Raw genomic sequence first — 14,770 nt, 5'->3', positions numbered from 1 at the left:
CTCAAATGTCTATAATAGAAATAATACATAAGTTAGATTACAAAATATCTCGTTTTCTTGTTTACTTAATATATTATACTTCACGTTTGAAAATTATGACAAATTGGATGATTCTACTTTTATTAAATTAGATCTGATTCAATGATTTTCATCGATTTTCATTCGTTCAAACTGAATCCTTTCAAACGGAACAGCCTGAAAATTTTTTTTTTAACGTTACGTTATATCAAATAATATTAGAAATATTTTATTAATTTGAATAATTTATAACAGCAAAGAAATATAAATTGAAATATAAAATATCTCTTAAGTATTATATTTTATTTATATGAAAATTATAACGAATTCGATTAGTCAATGATTGTGAAAAAAAAAATGTTCGAATTCAAAAATTTTTATCATTCATATTGTTCAGATAAAGTAGCTCTATTTTTTTTTTTGTTTTTTTTTTTTTTTTTTTTTAACGTTACATTATTTCGAGTAATACTTGATTAATTTTGTTGAATAATTAATAAATATTTGAATAATTCTGAATAATTATAACTGCAACAAAACATAAGTTAGATTACAAAATATCTAACTTTTTTATTTATCCAGATATTATACTTCACGTTTGAAAATTATGACAAATCGGATGAGTCAATATTTATAAAATTAGATCTAATTGAAAAATTTTTATTTAAAAATTCTAACTGTCGATTCTGAACCATTGAAAACCATTAAAAAAAAAGTATTTTCAATTTTCTTTTTATCGTTACATTATCTCATATAATATTAGAAATATCTCATTAGTTTGAATAATTATAAAAGTAACAAAATATATATTATAATACAAAATATCTTTCAAGATAATAAAGTATACGTTTGAAAATTATGACGAATTGTATGAGTCAATAAAGATTAGGAAAACAATAAAAAAAACAAAAAAAAAACAAGAAAAAAGAGAAAAACAAAAAAAAAGAAACCTTAGAATTCAAAGTTTCCTATCTGTCAAATTATACAGACAAAGTATATAGCTCGATTTTATTTTGAACATTACACTATCACGTATAATAATAGATATATTTGATTAATTTGAATGATGATAATAATAATAGTTATAATAATAATAATAATAATAATAATAATAATAATAATAATAATAATAATAAAGAAAGGAATATATATTATATCTATAATCATTCCTTCAAATGAAATTTGTATTAAAAAAAAAAAAAGAAAAGACTATAATCAAAAGATATAGTAGAACTCAACTCTTCTGGAAAGAGAACTCTAATGTAAGTCGGAGGCGTGGCCTCTTGGCAATGGACTCGTACGAGGATTGGTGTTCGTTGGTTGGAAATACTCGCTACGCCTACCCTAAGTCTCTCGTTCGAAGTTCCACAGTGCAGTTTGCCATGGAACGGAGGATTCCACTTTGTATCGGAGTTACCCCACTTGCTTTTTCAGAGAATTTTTAGGATCGACGATGGGAGTGGCCAATCCTTAGTTACTTGCCTTCCTCGTTGACGACGAGCTTAGTCAGGATCAGAAAGCCGATCTGTTCGTAGTATTCGAGTCGTCGTTCTTACTGATGTTAGATCGAAAGATCCATCTGGGAATATTAGATGTATGGAGGTTATTATAAATTAATTGTACGTATAGAAATAATAGAGGCGCGAACAGAGAGAGAGAGAGAGAGTGAGAGAGAGTGAGAGAGAGAGAGAGAGAGAGAGAGAAAGAGAGAGTAAGTGAGTAAGAAGGAGAGAGAAGGAAGGGAAACAGGGATAGAGAAAAACAAAACAAAAACAAAGAAGAAAGATAAGAAGGACTGAAAACGTTTCAACGTGTGTTGGATTATACCTGGTGTATTATCTAGTGTTGTTACTGAAGGAAACAATAGCTTTGAAAAGTGACTACCTCGTTATATTGATATGTTGTGTTTATTACGTGCGAAAATATTTTTTCATATCTTTAACATCTATCCGTTATTTTAAATACTTCGTGATATATATTTTGGAGAAATTTAAATAAAGAAAAATAAACAGACAGATAGATAGATAGATAGATGGATAGATAGATAGATAGATAGATAGATAGATAGATAGATTGATTGATAGATGGATGGATGGATGGATGAATGGATAAATAGATAGATAGATAGATAAATAGATTGATAGATAAATAGATAGATAGATAGAGAGAGAGAGAGAGAGAATCTAATAAAAAAAATCAGTGAAGTGATTTAGTGAATTCAAGATTTCGTGGCCGGCGGGCAGGTCCGAAGTAGTCAGTAGTTCGGACTACTTGAAATGACGGTTACCACTAATTTCTCGATGATGCGACCCTGTTTCACTGGATACCCATTTCAAGGTAATAATACGTTTTTATTTATTCTAATAAAAATTAAATCTTATGGTATATAATACCATTTGTATATTTATAGGGAGAACATTTGATCGATTTCATTATTTGTATTAATCTATGATATAATATGATATTATGATATTATCCTTTGCGTTGACTTTGTTAAATGTTTTTCATTTATTCTTTATTCTTTACTTGTTCTTTTTTTTTTCTTCTTTTTTTTACTTCTTTTTATCTCCTTTTCCTTTATCTATTTTTTCTTTTTTTTTCTTTTTTTTTCTTTTTTTTTTTTTTGATACAAAAATTAGAAACAAAACGATTTCTCTTTGAATGAAATTTTAAAGAGATATATAAATCGTCTAAAATCGATCGTTAAATGTTATTTTTAATGGTTACATCATAAATTATGAAATATTTTTCTTTAAAAGATTTACGATTGCTTTATGAGAGAAAGACCTTTTCCAGTTTTCTTTCAGATTAGAAATCCGCCTTAAAGTTGACAAACCGCCTTGACAACCGTCGTTGTTACCTCTTTCTTCCTTTCATGGTTTCTTCTTTTTCTGCCTTCTTTTTCTTTTCCTTCTTTTTGTTTTTTTTTTTCCTTTCCCTCTGAATCCTCGCGAATATCTCGATGTTACTACGTTTACTTACTTTGACGACACCACAGTGTCGAAATGTTTGAAAAATTTTTCTAAAATTTCTTGTCAAAAGATGACTCTCTTTATAAAAAAAAAAAAAAAAAAAAAAAAAAAAAAAAAAAAAAAGATTGTTTGTACCGGATCTTTTTTTTGTTTCTTTTTTTTTCCTTTCTCTCTTCTTTTTCGTTTTTTTTTTTTTTTCTTTTTTTTTACTATAATTATCAATCATCGTCTCCAGCTAATATTCTTCAGTATGTTCACCGTCGGTTATGAACATTTTAAAAAATTTCTTTCCCTCTATTACAGGATAACTGTAATGAGTTTTACGAGAGGCAATGTATTTCGAAAATTTTTAATTTATTATCATATACCCTGGTCATAAATAACAATAGTATCTTTATCTTTAGCCAATGGTACTTTATAAAAGGTGTCCTTATAAAAGTGTCCTGCATATAAGCCAATAAGTCTGTTACAGTAAATATATGTGTGTGCATATATATATATATATATATATATATATATATATATAAATGTATATTGAATTCCAGTGAATGTTCGTAGTATCGTCTAATCGTTTCTAACTGTGCGAAGGCAAAATTGATTAATATCGTTAATCACTGTCTCTACGATATATACATGTAATTACACGTTCTATTAATCCCGCGATAAAGAAGTTCTTTGAAAATAGAAAAAAAAAAAAAAAAAAGGAAAAAAATCGACGATCGATTGTACATTATTTTCAAGAATTAGAAGAGAAAAAGAAAAGAGAACGAAGAAGAAATATGATAAAAAAAAAAAAAAAAAGAAAAAAAAAAAGAAGAAGAAGAAAAAAAATTGGGGACGTAAAAAGAATGTAAGTCTCTTTTAATAACAATCGAAATTATTACGATCTATATCGGTATACAATAAAATAATAAAATAATGATATAATAATAAATAAATAATAAAATGATAAATAACAAATAGATCGTACGGTTTCGATCGAATTTTCCTTCTTCTTTTCTTTCCTTTTTTTCTTTTTTTTTTTTTTTTTTTTTTTTTACTTTTTTTGCTTTTTTTCGGCCAACGCTGATGGAAGCGATGCATGACTTTCGTTATGCAATCGTTCGTGGTTTTAATGCACCGTCGACTCTATCTTTTTCCTTCATTTTTTCTTTTTTCTTTTCGCATTTTCTTTTTATCATCCTCCTCCCTCGGAGATTACGAGAGCGATCGATCGATCGATCGATCGATGAATTTGCCTAAACAAATGATTTATTTGTTTTCTTTCCTTTTCTTCGACCAACTGCCAGTTAAGTTTCCATAGAAATATCATTATATTCGATCGTTTGAAAGAAAAAAAATATCTTTATAATTTTATTTATATCATATTTTATTATATCATAATAAATTTATTCATATAAATATTACCATCTCTTTTCTTTTAATTATTATTATTAGAATATACATATATATACATAGATAGATAGATAGATAGATAGATAGATAAATAGATAGATTCGAGATATTACTTTATGTGTGTGTATTAGTGTGTAAAGATTCGCGAAGATCCTCTTATCCTTTTTTTTTTTTTCTTAATCTCTGGGTAAAACCTTTTTGCTTCAATGAATGATCGTAACGGTATGATTCGCGTGAATCAATATATCTAGAAAAGATTTATCTATCGAAGAAAGATAGATCATTCTTCTGTGTGTTTTTTTTTTTTTTTCGTCTCCGATTCGGTTTCGCACCGTTGATCAGACTTTTCGTTCGTATTGTCATTGAGATGATATTTTTCCGTTCGACGTAACATTTTTCTTAGAATCGAAGCACACATTTCTCGATGATGTTCGATAATCTAAGAAGTCAAGAAATCTCGTCATAATTTTTTTTTTTTTATATATATTCTTCCTTCTCTTTATTTATTTATTTTTTTTTTTAGATTCTTTGTTCTTAATATTCTTCGATCGTTTGATCATTCAAATAAATTTCATTTTGATTTCATCTCTTCTCTCTCTCTCTCTCTCTCTCTCTCTCCCCCTCTCTCTCTCTCTCTCTACTTGTAATCACTTTTTTTATGTTTCCCATTTGTATTGTTCATTCTATGCATACAAACACATACACATACACACACACACACACACACACACATACTAACACACACAAACACAACGAGAGGAAATAACTTTCGATTAACGAGCTCTACTCGTGTTCTCGCATACTATTCTCGAGTTCTAAATTAAAAGTCTATGTGAATCGAAAGGCAACTGTAAGAACGATCGTTGTAAGAACGTTATTTCTCTCTCTCTCTCTTTCTCTCTCTCTCTCTCTCTCTCTCTCTTTCGCTCCTTTCGCCGAGCACCAATCTAATATATGCTTCGTCTAAATCGAAATTAAATAAGCCAAGGAAATTATACGCTATCATTATTGCGAGTCATAAACCTTCAGCTTAGTTGGACTTATCTAGGTAGTCAAAGTTATTGTCGTCTTTTGTATACCTTTCTTATAACTTTCTTGTTAGTGACAGAAAAAGAGAGAGAGATAGAGAGAGAGAGAGAGAGAGAGAGAGAGAGAGAAAGAAAGAAAGTAGGAATAAAAAGAAAGAAAAAGAGAGAAAGAGAGAGAGAGAGAGAGAGAGAGAGAGAGAGAGAGAGAAAGAGAGAGTGAGAATAAAAAGAAAGAGAGAAAGAGACGTGATGAATGAAAAAAGAAACATATATATATATATTATTATTTATCATCTTAATCTTAAATGGAAAGGAGAAAATAACTTGTTTGGTATATTATATTCTTTCTTCACTTTTCTAATGCTATTTTTTAGATTTAGGATCAATACCAGGACAGGGCCGTGTTAATCAATTAGGAGGAGTATTTATAAACGGTCGGCCATTACCCAATCATATTCGATTAAAGATTGTTGAAATGGCTGGTGCTGGTATAAGACCGTGCGTTATATCCAGGTAAATTCGATTATTTTTACGATTAAATTCAACTATCGTAATTCATTAATATAATATTATCAAATTTTCTTTCGAACGATATAAAAAGTATTATATACGTTTCCGTTAGACAGCTGCGTGTTTCGCATGGATGCGTTTCGAAGATTTTAAATCGATATCAGGAAACCGGAAGTATAAGGCCAGGAGTTATTGGCGGTAGTAAGCCAAGAGTTGCTACGCCGGAAGTCGAAGCAAGAATAGAAGAGTACAGACGCGACAACCCTGGTATATTTTCATGGGAGATAAGAGATCGATTGATTAAGGAAGGAATTTGCGACAGGACTAGTGCACCAAGTGTATCAGCAATATCCAGGCTTCTTCGCGGACGTGATCCTGAGGAAGATACCAAAATCGGTGAATGTAAGTCTTATTGATTTTTATCTATAAAGAATCTTTTCTTTTTTTCTTTTTTTCTTTTTTTTCTTTTTTTTTCTTTTTTCCTTTTTATATTTTTCGTTTTTTTTTTTCTTTTCTTTTTTTTTCTTTCTTTCTTTCTTTTTTTCTTATGAACACCCACCTGTCTTGAATTTGAATCAAAATGGTTTATTAATATTATACGTCTACGTTATTTATTTTTGGTCCGATATCTTTTCTCTTTTCTTTTTTTTTTCTTTGTTTTTGTTTTTGTTTTTTTTTTTTTTTTTTTTTTTTTAACGTTTTCAGTCAGTACTTCTGTGCAAATAAAAGTGATTTAATGAATGATATTCGTTTCGTAATAAAATATCTTGATACGTAATATATGTCGATTAATAAAAGAATAGTGAGTATTTTGTAAATATAAAAATATAAATAGAATGATTCGACGTTGAGACGATTAATATTAATAATAAATCAAAACGTAACCCGAAAAGAATTTTGATATTTAATTGTTTATGATATTACATTACAAATATCAAACAATATGTTCGTATATACTGACCATTTATTTGACAAAATATTTATCATTGATTAAGAAAATCATTTTTTATATCAAATTTAATCGCCATTTTTTCTTGTTTTTTTTTTTTATTTATTTATTTATTTTTTTGTTTCCTTTTTTTTAATTAATTTCAACTAACACCGTATCTATCATTTTCGTTCGTATAATATTTTCTTCTTTGTCTCGTTGATAATTTCTTAATTTCAATATCGCAGAATAAAATATAATCTTAAGCAAATTATCTTTCAGCTTTACTGATATCCATTTAATATTGAATGTTAATATAAAGCGATAAGAAATTTTATCGACGATATTAAAATAACTATACCGTGTTATAACTCTAATTATTCGCAGATATCATTCGTTCATTTCACTATCTACGCTTATCGTATTGATCATTTTTTTTTCTTTTTTTTTTTTCTTTTTTAAGGACTTTCTTAAAATCGATAAAAAATCAATTTTTCAACTGACATTAAATATCAATATATCATTGTGCGTGAAATTTTATTAACAATATTACCAACGTGTAACGCATATCATTTTATTTATTCATTTATTTCACTTTTTAAGCAATTATTTTAATCGTTTTTATCTACTTTCCATAAACGGAAACTTTCTTAAAAAATCGATGGAAATAAATAATTATTTCATTCTTTCTCTCTCTCTCTCTCTCTTTTTCTCTCTCTTTTTCTCTTTCTTAAATATTACCCTCCATCGAGATCACACGATTTATCTCATGTTTGATCGACCGACACGGTTGAGTCTTTCGATGGCTGTGATTAAGGAGAATCAAGGAAATCGCTTTGGTTATTTTATCGATCGAGATAAATGACGATCGACATGATAAAAAATCGAAGTATAGTTTGTCGAACACATTTACGATCATCATTTTATCAATCATAATCGCACCGTCTATTGTATAATATTAATGAAAAGAAAACAATGATCATAAGAGATCAAGAGAGATCGTTTGCGTTCAAATTTTGGAAATTCTTCAGTTGGCAATTCACGGTAAGCAATCTTCTTTCAATCGTTCTCTCTGGACTAATTTTCTTGGAAGATTTCTTTTCTCTGGAGAGATGCTGGGCTCTTCTCTCTCTCTCTCTCTCTCTCTCTCTCTTTATCTTACTCTCTTTTTCACTATCTATCCCTCCCTCTCTCTCTCTCTCTCTCTCTTTCTGAGTCGTAAACAAGATTGATGATCCGTGGGAATCGGCAAAACCATTCTCCGAGTAGTGCTCTTCAAGGGAATTCGATTATAATGATACCGAGGCTATGCGAGCGAATGTTGTTGATAGTAGTAGGATAAGTAGGGTGGTACACACCTATATTCCATTAGGGTAGTTGGTCTCATCGACGATTACTTGTTTTATAACAAAAATTCAAAAGGAGAACGGTGAGCAGTATCTCGAACGAGATTTAAATTTCCCGGGTACATTGCTGAAGCTTCGTGATCATCTGATCGACCTACCAAGACGAAGAAGAAATAGAAGAAGAAGAAGAAGAAGAAGAAGAAGAAGAAGAAGATACAGAAGGAGAATATAAGAATAAGACGAAGAAAAAAAGAAGAAGAAGAAGAAGAAGAAGAAGAGGAATAAAAGGAAATGGTGTCTTGTGGAAGGCAGTAGCACGCTGGATCTGAAAACGGTGAATGAATAAATTAAATGCTCGCGCATTAATCAGCCCCGCGTTTCTCGATCTCAGAAATTACCGGTTCTCTCGTTCAGAACGTCGAAGGATCAGCGATGCCGTCGGTCGGTAGCCATGAGTTCGGCCTGGGGCTCTGTAATTTTCTTGCCGCCCTGTACATGCCCACGTGTTTTCTTGTGGACGCGTAAATGTACGCGCGCCAGTAATCGTTCTATATATCTTTCTCTCTCTCTTTCTCTCTTTCTCTCTTCTTCTCTCTCTCTCTCTCTCTTTCTCTCTCTCTCTCTCTCTCTTTCTATATATATATATATATATATATATATATTTCTTTCTTACTTCATGGACACAACAGTCTGCAAGAAATTTGACCATCTGTCCTCCATAAGAGAAAGAAAAAGAAAAGGAGGAACGAACTTCAAACTTCATTTTTCATATGTCCTTCGTTCTTCACTTCTCTGTCTCTCTCTTTCTTTCTTTCTTTTGTCTGTAATTTTTATAAAAAGAAAAAAGAAAAAAGAAAAAAAAAAAAAAGAAAAAAAAAGGAGGAAAGAAAGAAAAACAAACAAACGAAGAAAGACAATTAATAGTTCAATATCACGGAGGAGCGAAGGGTAGCCGAGGGATGGAGTGAATTGGATGAGTGTGAGTGAGAGGGGTTGGGGGAGGGAAGGGAGGGAGAAAAAATGAAAATTATCATAAAGATATGTTATTAGGAAGTAACATAGTTTAATAAAACGATTCGATCGTGTTAATTAGAAGCAAAAAAAAAAAAGAGAAAAAAAAGAAACAAGAAAAAAGCAAAAAACAAAAAATAATAAGCAAGCTACGGAAGTAACTTATTCTTGGTGGGTGAAAGGGGAGGGGGAACGGGGGGTTCGGAGCAAGGAATCAGCGCCTTGGGGGGTTGTGCCGTGTGCACCCTCCTGACAAGACAAATGAAATGTGTACGACGACCGAAGGCCGTTGTGGGATCGTTCGAAGGCTGTTGGCCGGCAAAGATGAAAGGAAGGAACAACGAGAAATGAGCGAGAAAGAGAGAAAGTTGAGAGAGAGAGAGAGAGAGAGAGAGAGAGAGAGACCAAAGTCGGGTAAGTCGATCGTTTTGATAGACGGCTTTCGTTAAAAAAAAAAAAAAAAAAAAGAAAAAAAGAAGAAAAAAAAAGAGAAAAAACAGAAAGGAAAATGTATAAAAAAACAAAAAGAAGTAATATATACCTCGTAGATAGATTAAGCGCGTTGCGAGTGAGAGAGAAGAAAAAATAATAAACGGTATTGATAATTGTTTCGTTTGTATTATTCGAATGTTAAAACTTAACACAAGAGATTTTTCTCTTTTTTTTTTTTTCTTTTTATGCATAAGCGTCAATTTCAAATTGTTTTCATTCTCTTTTTTGTTTCTTCTTCTTTTTTTTTTTTTTTTTTACTCCTTTTTTTTTTTTTTTTTTATTTACCGTCGTGCAAATCTACCGCCTGAAAAGTCTCTTTATAAATAAAGATAGAGAAAGATAATTAAAAAACGAATTGAACGCAAAAGACTGAATATGTTTATTAAAGAAGAAAGAAAAAAAGAGAGAGAGGAAAAAAAAACTGCGGAACACCTGATAATCGATTTATTATACTGAAATTATCAAATCCATCGAAATACGAGAGGTTTGAAAATCTCATTAAAATAATTATAGCGAAACAAACGTGAAAAAGGAAAAAAAATAAAAAAGATTTTTAAATGATTATACAAATACGATCGAATTAGGTCGGACAGTTTTGTTATTGAAATATTTATTTCAAATAAAAGCAAAAAAAGAAAAAAATATAGAATAGATTACGAACATGTACATTAGGATAGATTCTAATCGATCTAAAAGCATGGTCATGCCTCACCTAACATCTATTAGATATTTATCGCCATCAATAAAATATATGTAAATTTAACGTCCACAGATTTGTGTCTTTTTATTGTAATTACCCGGCGTTATAAAAGACGCGCGTGCCGATCCAAGGAGAACTATAGCAATTAAAATTATCAGCGCGTGAATCATTTATTTATCGTTTGGCCTTGAAGATCGAGGAATATATTACTAGTGTGATTTATAAATTGCAAAGGAGAACGCTCTCGAAGAAAGATTTGTAATATCTTCTTTTTCTTGCTCTGTCTCTCTCTCTCTCTCTCTCTTTTTTTTTCATTCATGTATTTTTCTTACTCTCTCTCTCTCTCTCTCTCTCTCTCTCCCTCTAACTCATTAACTTTTATGTAGTAGCTTCCTCCTTCTTTCAACGTATGTATGTACGTCCCACGTTGCAGTTAGGTGAAGAAATCTGGGGAAAAAAATTGCATACCATCGAAGACTAAACGCTAACGTGAAGCTTGTAATTTAAAGTTCGAACATGCTATATTAACCTACGCGTTTCAACCTATATTAAGTGGTACGAGCTCGATCGAAGCGTCCTTTCGTCACATCCCGTTTGCTTTATCTCGAATAAAAGTAGAAACAAATCATTTCATGATAGAGTAGAGAATATTTTTTCTCTTACTTTTTCTTTCCCTTTTTTTGGAAAAATAATAAGTCGGAAAGGGTTATGTATAGATCTATATACATATATATATATATATATATATATATATATATATATATTTAGGTTGCATACTCACGAATTTCATATAGCGAGTTTATTAAATGCAAAAAAGATCAAAAAAGGATTTTTCCTTTCTCTCTCTCTCTCTCTCTCTCTCTCCCTCTTTTTTTTCTCTCTTCCTCTCGTTCTCTATCTTCGTCTCTTTCATCTGAGAATAGAGTCCGTGTCGAATTCGCGTTAAACACGCTGCGTCTCGGCGTCGGGACGTCGAGCGTCGCACGATTAGTTACGATGCGACAGATAAAGAGAGATAAAGAGAGAAACAAAAAATAAACTTATTCCTTTTCCGTTTTATTTTTCCTTTTTTCTTGCTTCTCCTATATTTAATATTATACATACATTTTATATATACATTACATATTTATATATATATATATATATATATATATATATATATATGTATGTGCATGTGCGCGTTATATCATATTTAATTAAATTACATAATAATATAATTAAATATAAATATCAAAGAAATATATAGATATATATATATATATTATATTATTGGAAAAAAATTATTATCTTTAAGCGTTAACACATTGATTGCCGATGCAATATTATATAAATCTCTACATATAATTAATTAATATCTTGCATAACTTCGTATAAATAAAGGATAGAACAGAATTCACATTATCACACGTTTTACATTAGACTTAGTTTTTATTAGAAAAAAAAGAAAAAAAGAAAAAAAAAATACAATTCCAATCTTCGAAATATCATTAAATATGTATATATTATTTATACAACAAAAACAGACACATACAGATGCACACACACACACACACACACACACACATACACAAACACAAACGAAAGTATAGATGTAATCATTAAAATTATTTTAACATTAACCTTAATATTTTAATAAGCAACGATGTAATCATATGATTAATTATTAATGCATTATAAATAATCTGAAAAATATTCCATGTCTTTTTATTTAACGGCATTGAAAATGATTTAATATGTAAGTGTTAAAATTTCTCTCTCTCTCTCTCTCTCCCTTTTCTTTTTTTTCTTTTTCTTTTCTTTTTTTTTCAATTTATTCATTCCTTTCTCTTTTACATTTCAATTTTCAGTTAAAGCCAGTTCAGGTTCTGATTGTGAGAGCGAGCCAGGTATTCCATTGAAAAGAAAGCAACGACGTAGTCGAACGACTTTTACCGCACATCAATTGGACGAATTAGAACGTGCATTTGAGAGAACCCAATATCCTGATATATATACGAGAGAAGAATTAGCACAGAGGACAAAGTTGACGGAGGCAAGGATCCAAGTTTGGTTTAGCAATAGACGAGCCAGATTAAGAAAACAACTGTCTTCTAGTACGTCCGGAGGATACGTAGGAACCGTCGCTTATCCTACTGCTTCTTATGTTCTTCATCCACCTGCGGCACCGCATCCACATGGTGGCGCCGCTGCTGTACCACCGAGTCATCCTCATCCACATCCACATGGACAGACTCTTCCGGATGCTGCCTTTTCTTCGAGTCAGGGTAAATATCAAATTCTTTCGTTTCTTATTTCTATTCTTTTTCTTTGTTTTATTTTCTGTGTTCTTTTCCCTCCTCCTCCTCCTCCTCCTCCTCCTCCCCCTCCTTCTCCACCCCGTCTCAAATTAAACAATTTTTCCTTCGTCGATTAATCGCACGCTACAATAATCCGGCATTTTGTTTTTCTCATATGATAATATTATTTGAAATTATAGCCAGGTATATATTTTTTGGGAGGTTTTTTCTTTTTCCATACAAGACATTGTATGGAAAACATTTCCAAACGAGATACTTCGATGGTGTTAAAGTTTCTTTTTTTTTTCTTTTTTTTTTTTGTTTTGTTTTTTACGAATGAAAAAAATTTCTTCTCCTCGTTCGATTCACGTGTCATCGCAAAACGATTGAATGACAATTCAATTATTTATGCTTTGATTATTTAAATGACCGCTGTTTTATGTAGATTTTAATCATTCAACGTTTACATTAGGGATGAATATTAAATTTGTTTGTTTCTCTTAATATTCAAATTATAGTCACTTCATTTTTCATATTAAATATTTAAAGGTGGTTATTTGAATATTACATTTTTTGTTTTGTTTGGTTTTCGTTTTTGTTTTACATTAAATCAACAATTTTTCTTTGATTCGATTCATGTCATCGGAGAGAATAATATCATATGACGATCTAATTATTTCTAATACTTTAAATAATATTAAAATTATTACTGTTATATAATAATACAATATTGAATTTTTCCTTTCGCTTTTTCATTTCTTCTAAATTGCAATTTTTCTTTATTCATAAATACATAATTTATATTAGAGTTGGGCAATCGTAATGCTAAATAAATTTATCACATATAAGAAATAGCTTTTTCTTTTTTCAACTTCCTGATCAGGTTCTCTAATACAAAAATTATATTGAAACAGTGTTTGAGAATTCGATTAGTCGTTGCGATTTTCTACTTAGTAAAAATTGAAATGAATAAAAAGATAAAAAACCCTTTGGAACTTTGGATTTGTATCGTCGATTCGACCTTGAAAAATATTACGAAAGAATTTCCATGAATTACGTGGTACATCTCTCTTTGGAATTTCAAGTTAAACATATAAGTTTAACGTAGCGCTACTAATCGTGCATTCCGCGGATACAGAAAAGCGAGAGAGAGAGAGAGAGAGAGGAAAAAAAAATGACTCGTGAAAGTAGTCGAAGGACGGCAGGTGGTCCTCACCCAGATAGACTTTTTGCGGCATCGTACGAGTTGCTAGCACGATTACCGGAAGTCGTTTGACGAGAGCGGCCACTACAGCGGGACATCGAAAGAATCCACAGCACGCGAGTCACTCCGTTCAGAGCCTCGAGTTTGTGCCTCGCGTAAAAGGAATCTTTCGACGAGAATCTTGCGAGAGAGAGAGAGAGAGAGAGAGAGAGAGAGAGAGAGAAAAAATGAAAAAGAAGAAAAATATAAGGAAAGAAATAAGGAAAGAAAATGGGGTGGAAAAAAAAGATAAATAGGAAAAGGAAAAAAATACATACACATACAAAGGAAGCTATGGCTCTCTCTCTCTCTCTCTCTCTCTTTCTTTCTCTCTCTCTCTTTCTATCTACATTTTCTACGTCAGTTCGCTGTGTCAGATAAATCTAATATTGCCCGGTCATGTCACGTTCTTGGCAATATCCGACGATATTATCGATTGTAATATTTAACTGAGGGACGGTTTTCATTGTTCAATATCAATCATACGAAGTTAAAGGTATTGTCTATAAGTATATTATATATATATATGTAATAAAATGATTTTTTAATTTGAAATAATAATCAATGAATTATAGTTCCAGAGATCTATTCGTCTCATCATGGGAACGGTATGTCCCATCAGTTGACGGGTGATTCAACGAGATTACCATCTTCAACGCCAGGTTATAGTCTTCCAACGTCGGTGACTTATCCAAGTACATTGCTTCCACCTACTTCATCTAGTACGACGGTTCATATGAGTCATCAAGTATCACCAGTAGTACCACCAGCTACATCAGCGTATCAACAACCGGCAACCGGTCATCAGTTACCACCTACACCAAATTCATTGGTATCCATGATGGGACCTAATT

At 30.9% G+C, this 14,770-nt stretch overlaps 1 protein-coding gene across 1 annotated transcript in view; it reads left to right on the top strand.

The window, feature by feature from the left end:
• Window positions 1–1,483: 1,483 nt before the first annotated feature.
• Window positions 1,484–14,770, top strand: part of LOC118443842 (protein gooseberry) — a 14,149-nt gene continuing 862 nt past the window's right edge. The window contains exons 1-5 of the mRNA XM_035871402.2: window positions 1,484–2,352; window positions 5,785–5,923; window positions 6,033–6,322; window positions 12,245–12,661; window positions 14,492–14,770. The exon at window positions 14,492–14,770 is cut by the window's right edge and continues 862 nt beyond it. Coding sequence (XP_035727295.1) covers window positions 2,292–2,352; window positions 5,785–5,923; window positions 6,033–6,322; window positions 12,245–12,661; window positions 14,492–14,770 — 1,186 coding nt within the window. The 5' untranslated portion in view covers window positions 1,484–2,291. The remainder of the gene's footprint in view (window positions 2,353–5,784; window positions 5,924–6,032; window positions 6,323–12,244; window positions 12,662–14,491) is intronic.

This window comes from Vespa mandarinia, chromosome 1, assembly GCF_050613455.1.
Source record: "Vespa mandarinia isolate Hongniang chromosome 1, ASM5061345v1, whole genome shotgun sequence".
Lineage (NCBI taxonomy): Eukaryota > Metazoa > Arthropoda > Insecta > Hymenoptera > Vespidae > Vespa > Vespa mandarinia.
This window is presented reverse-complemented; position numbering and strand designations above follow the sequence as displayed.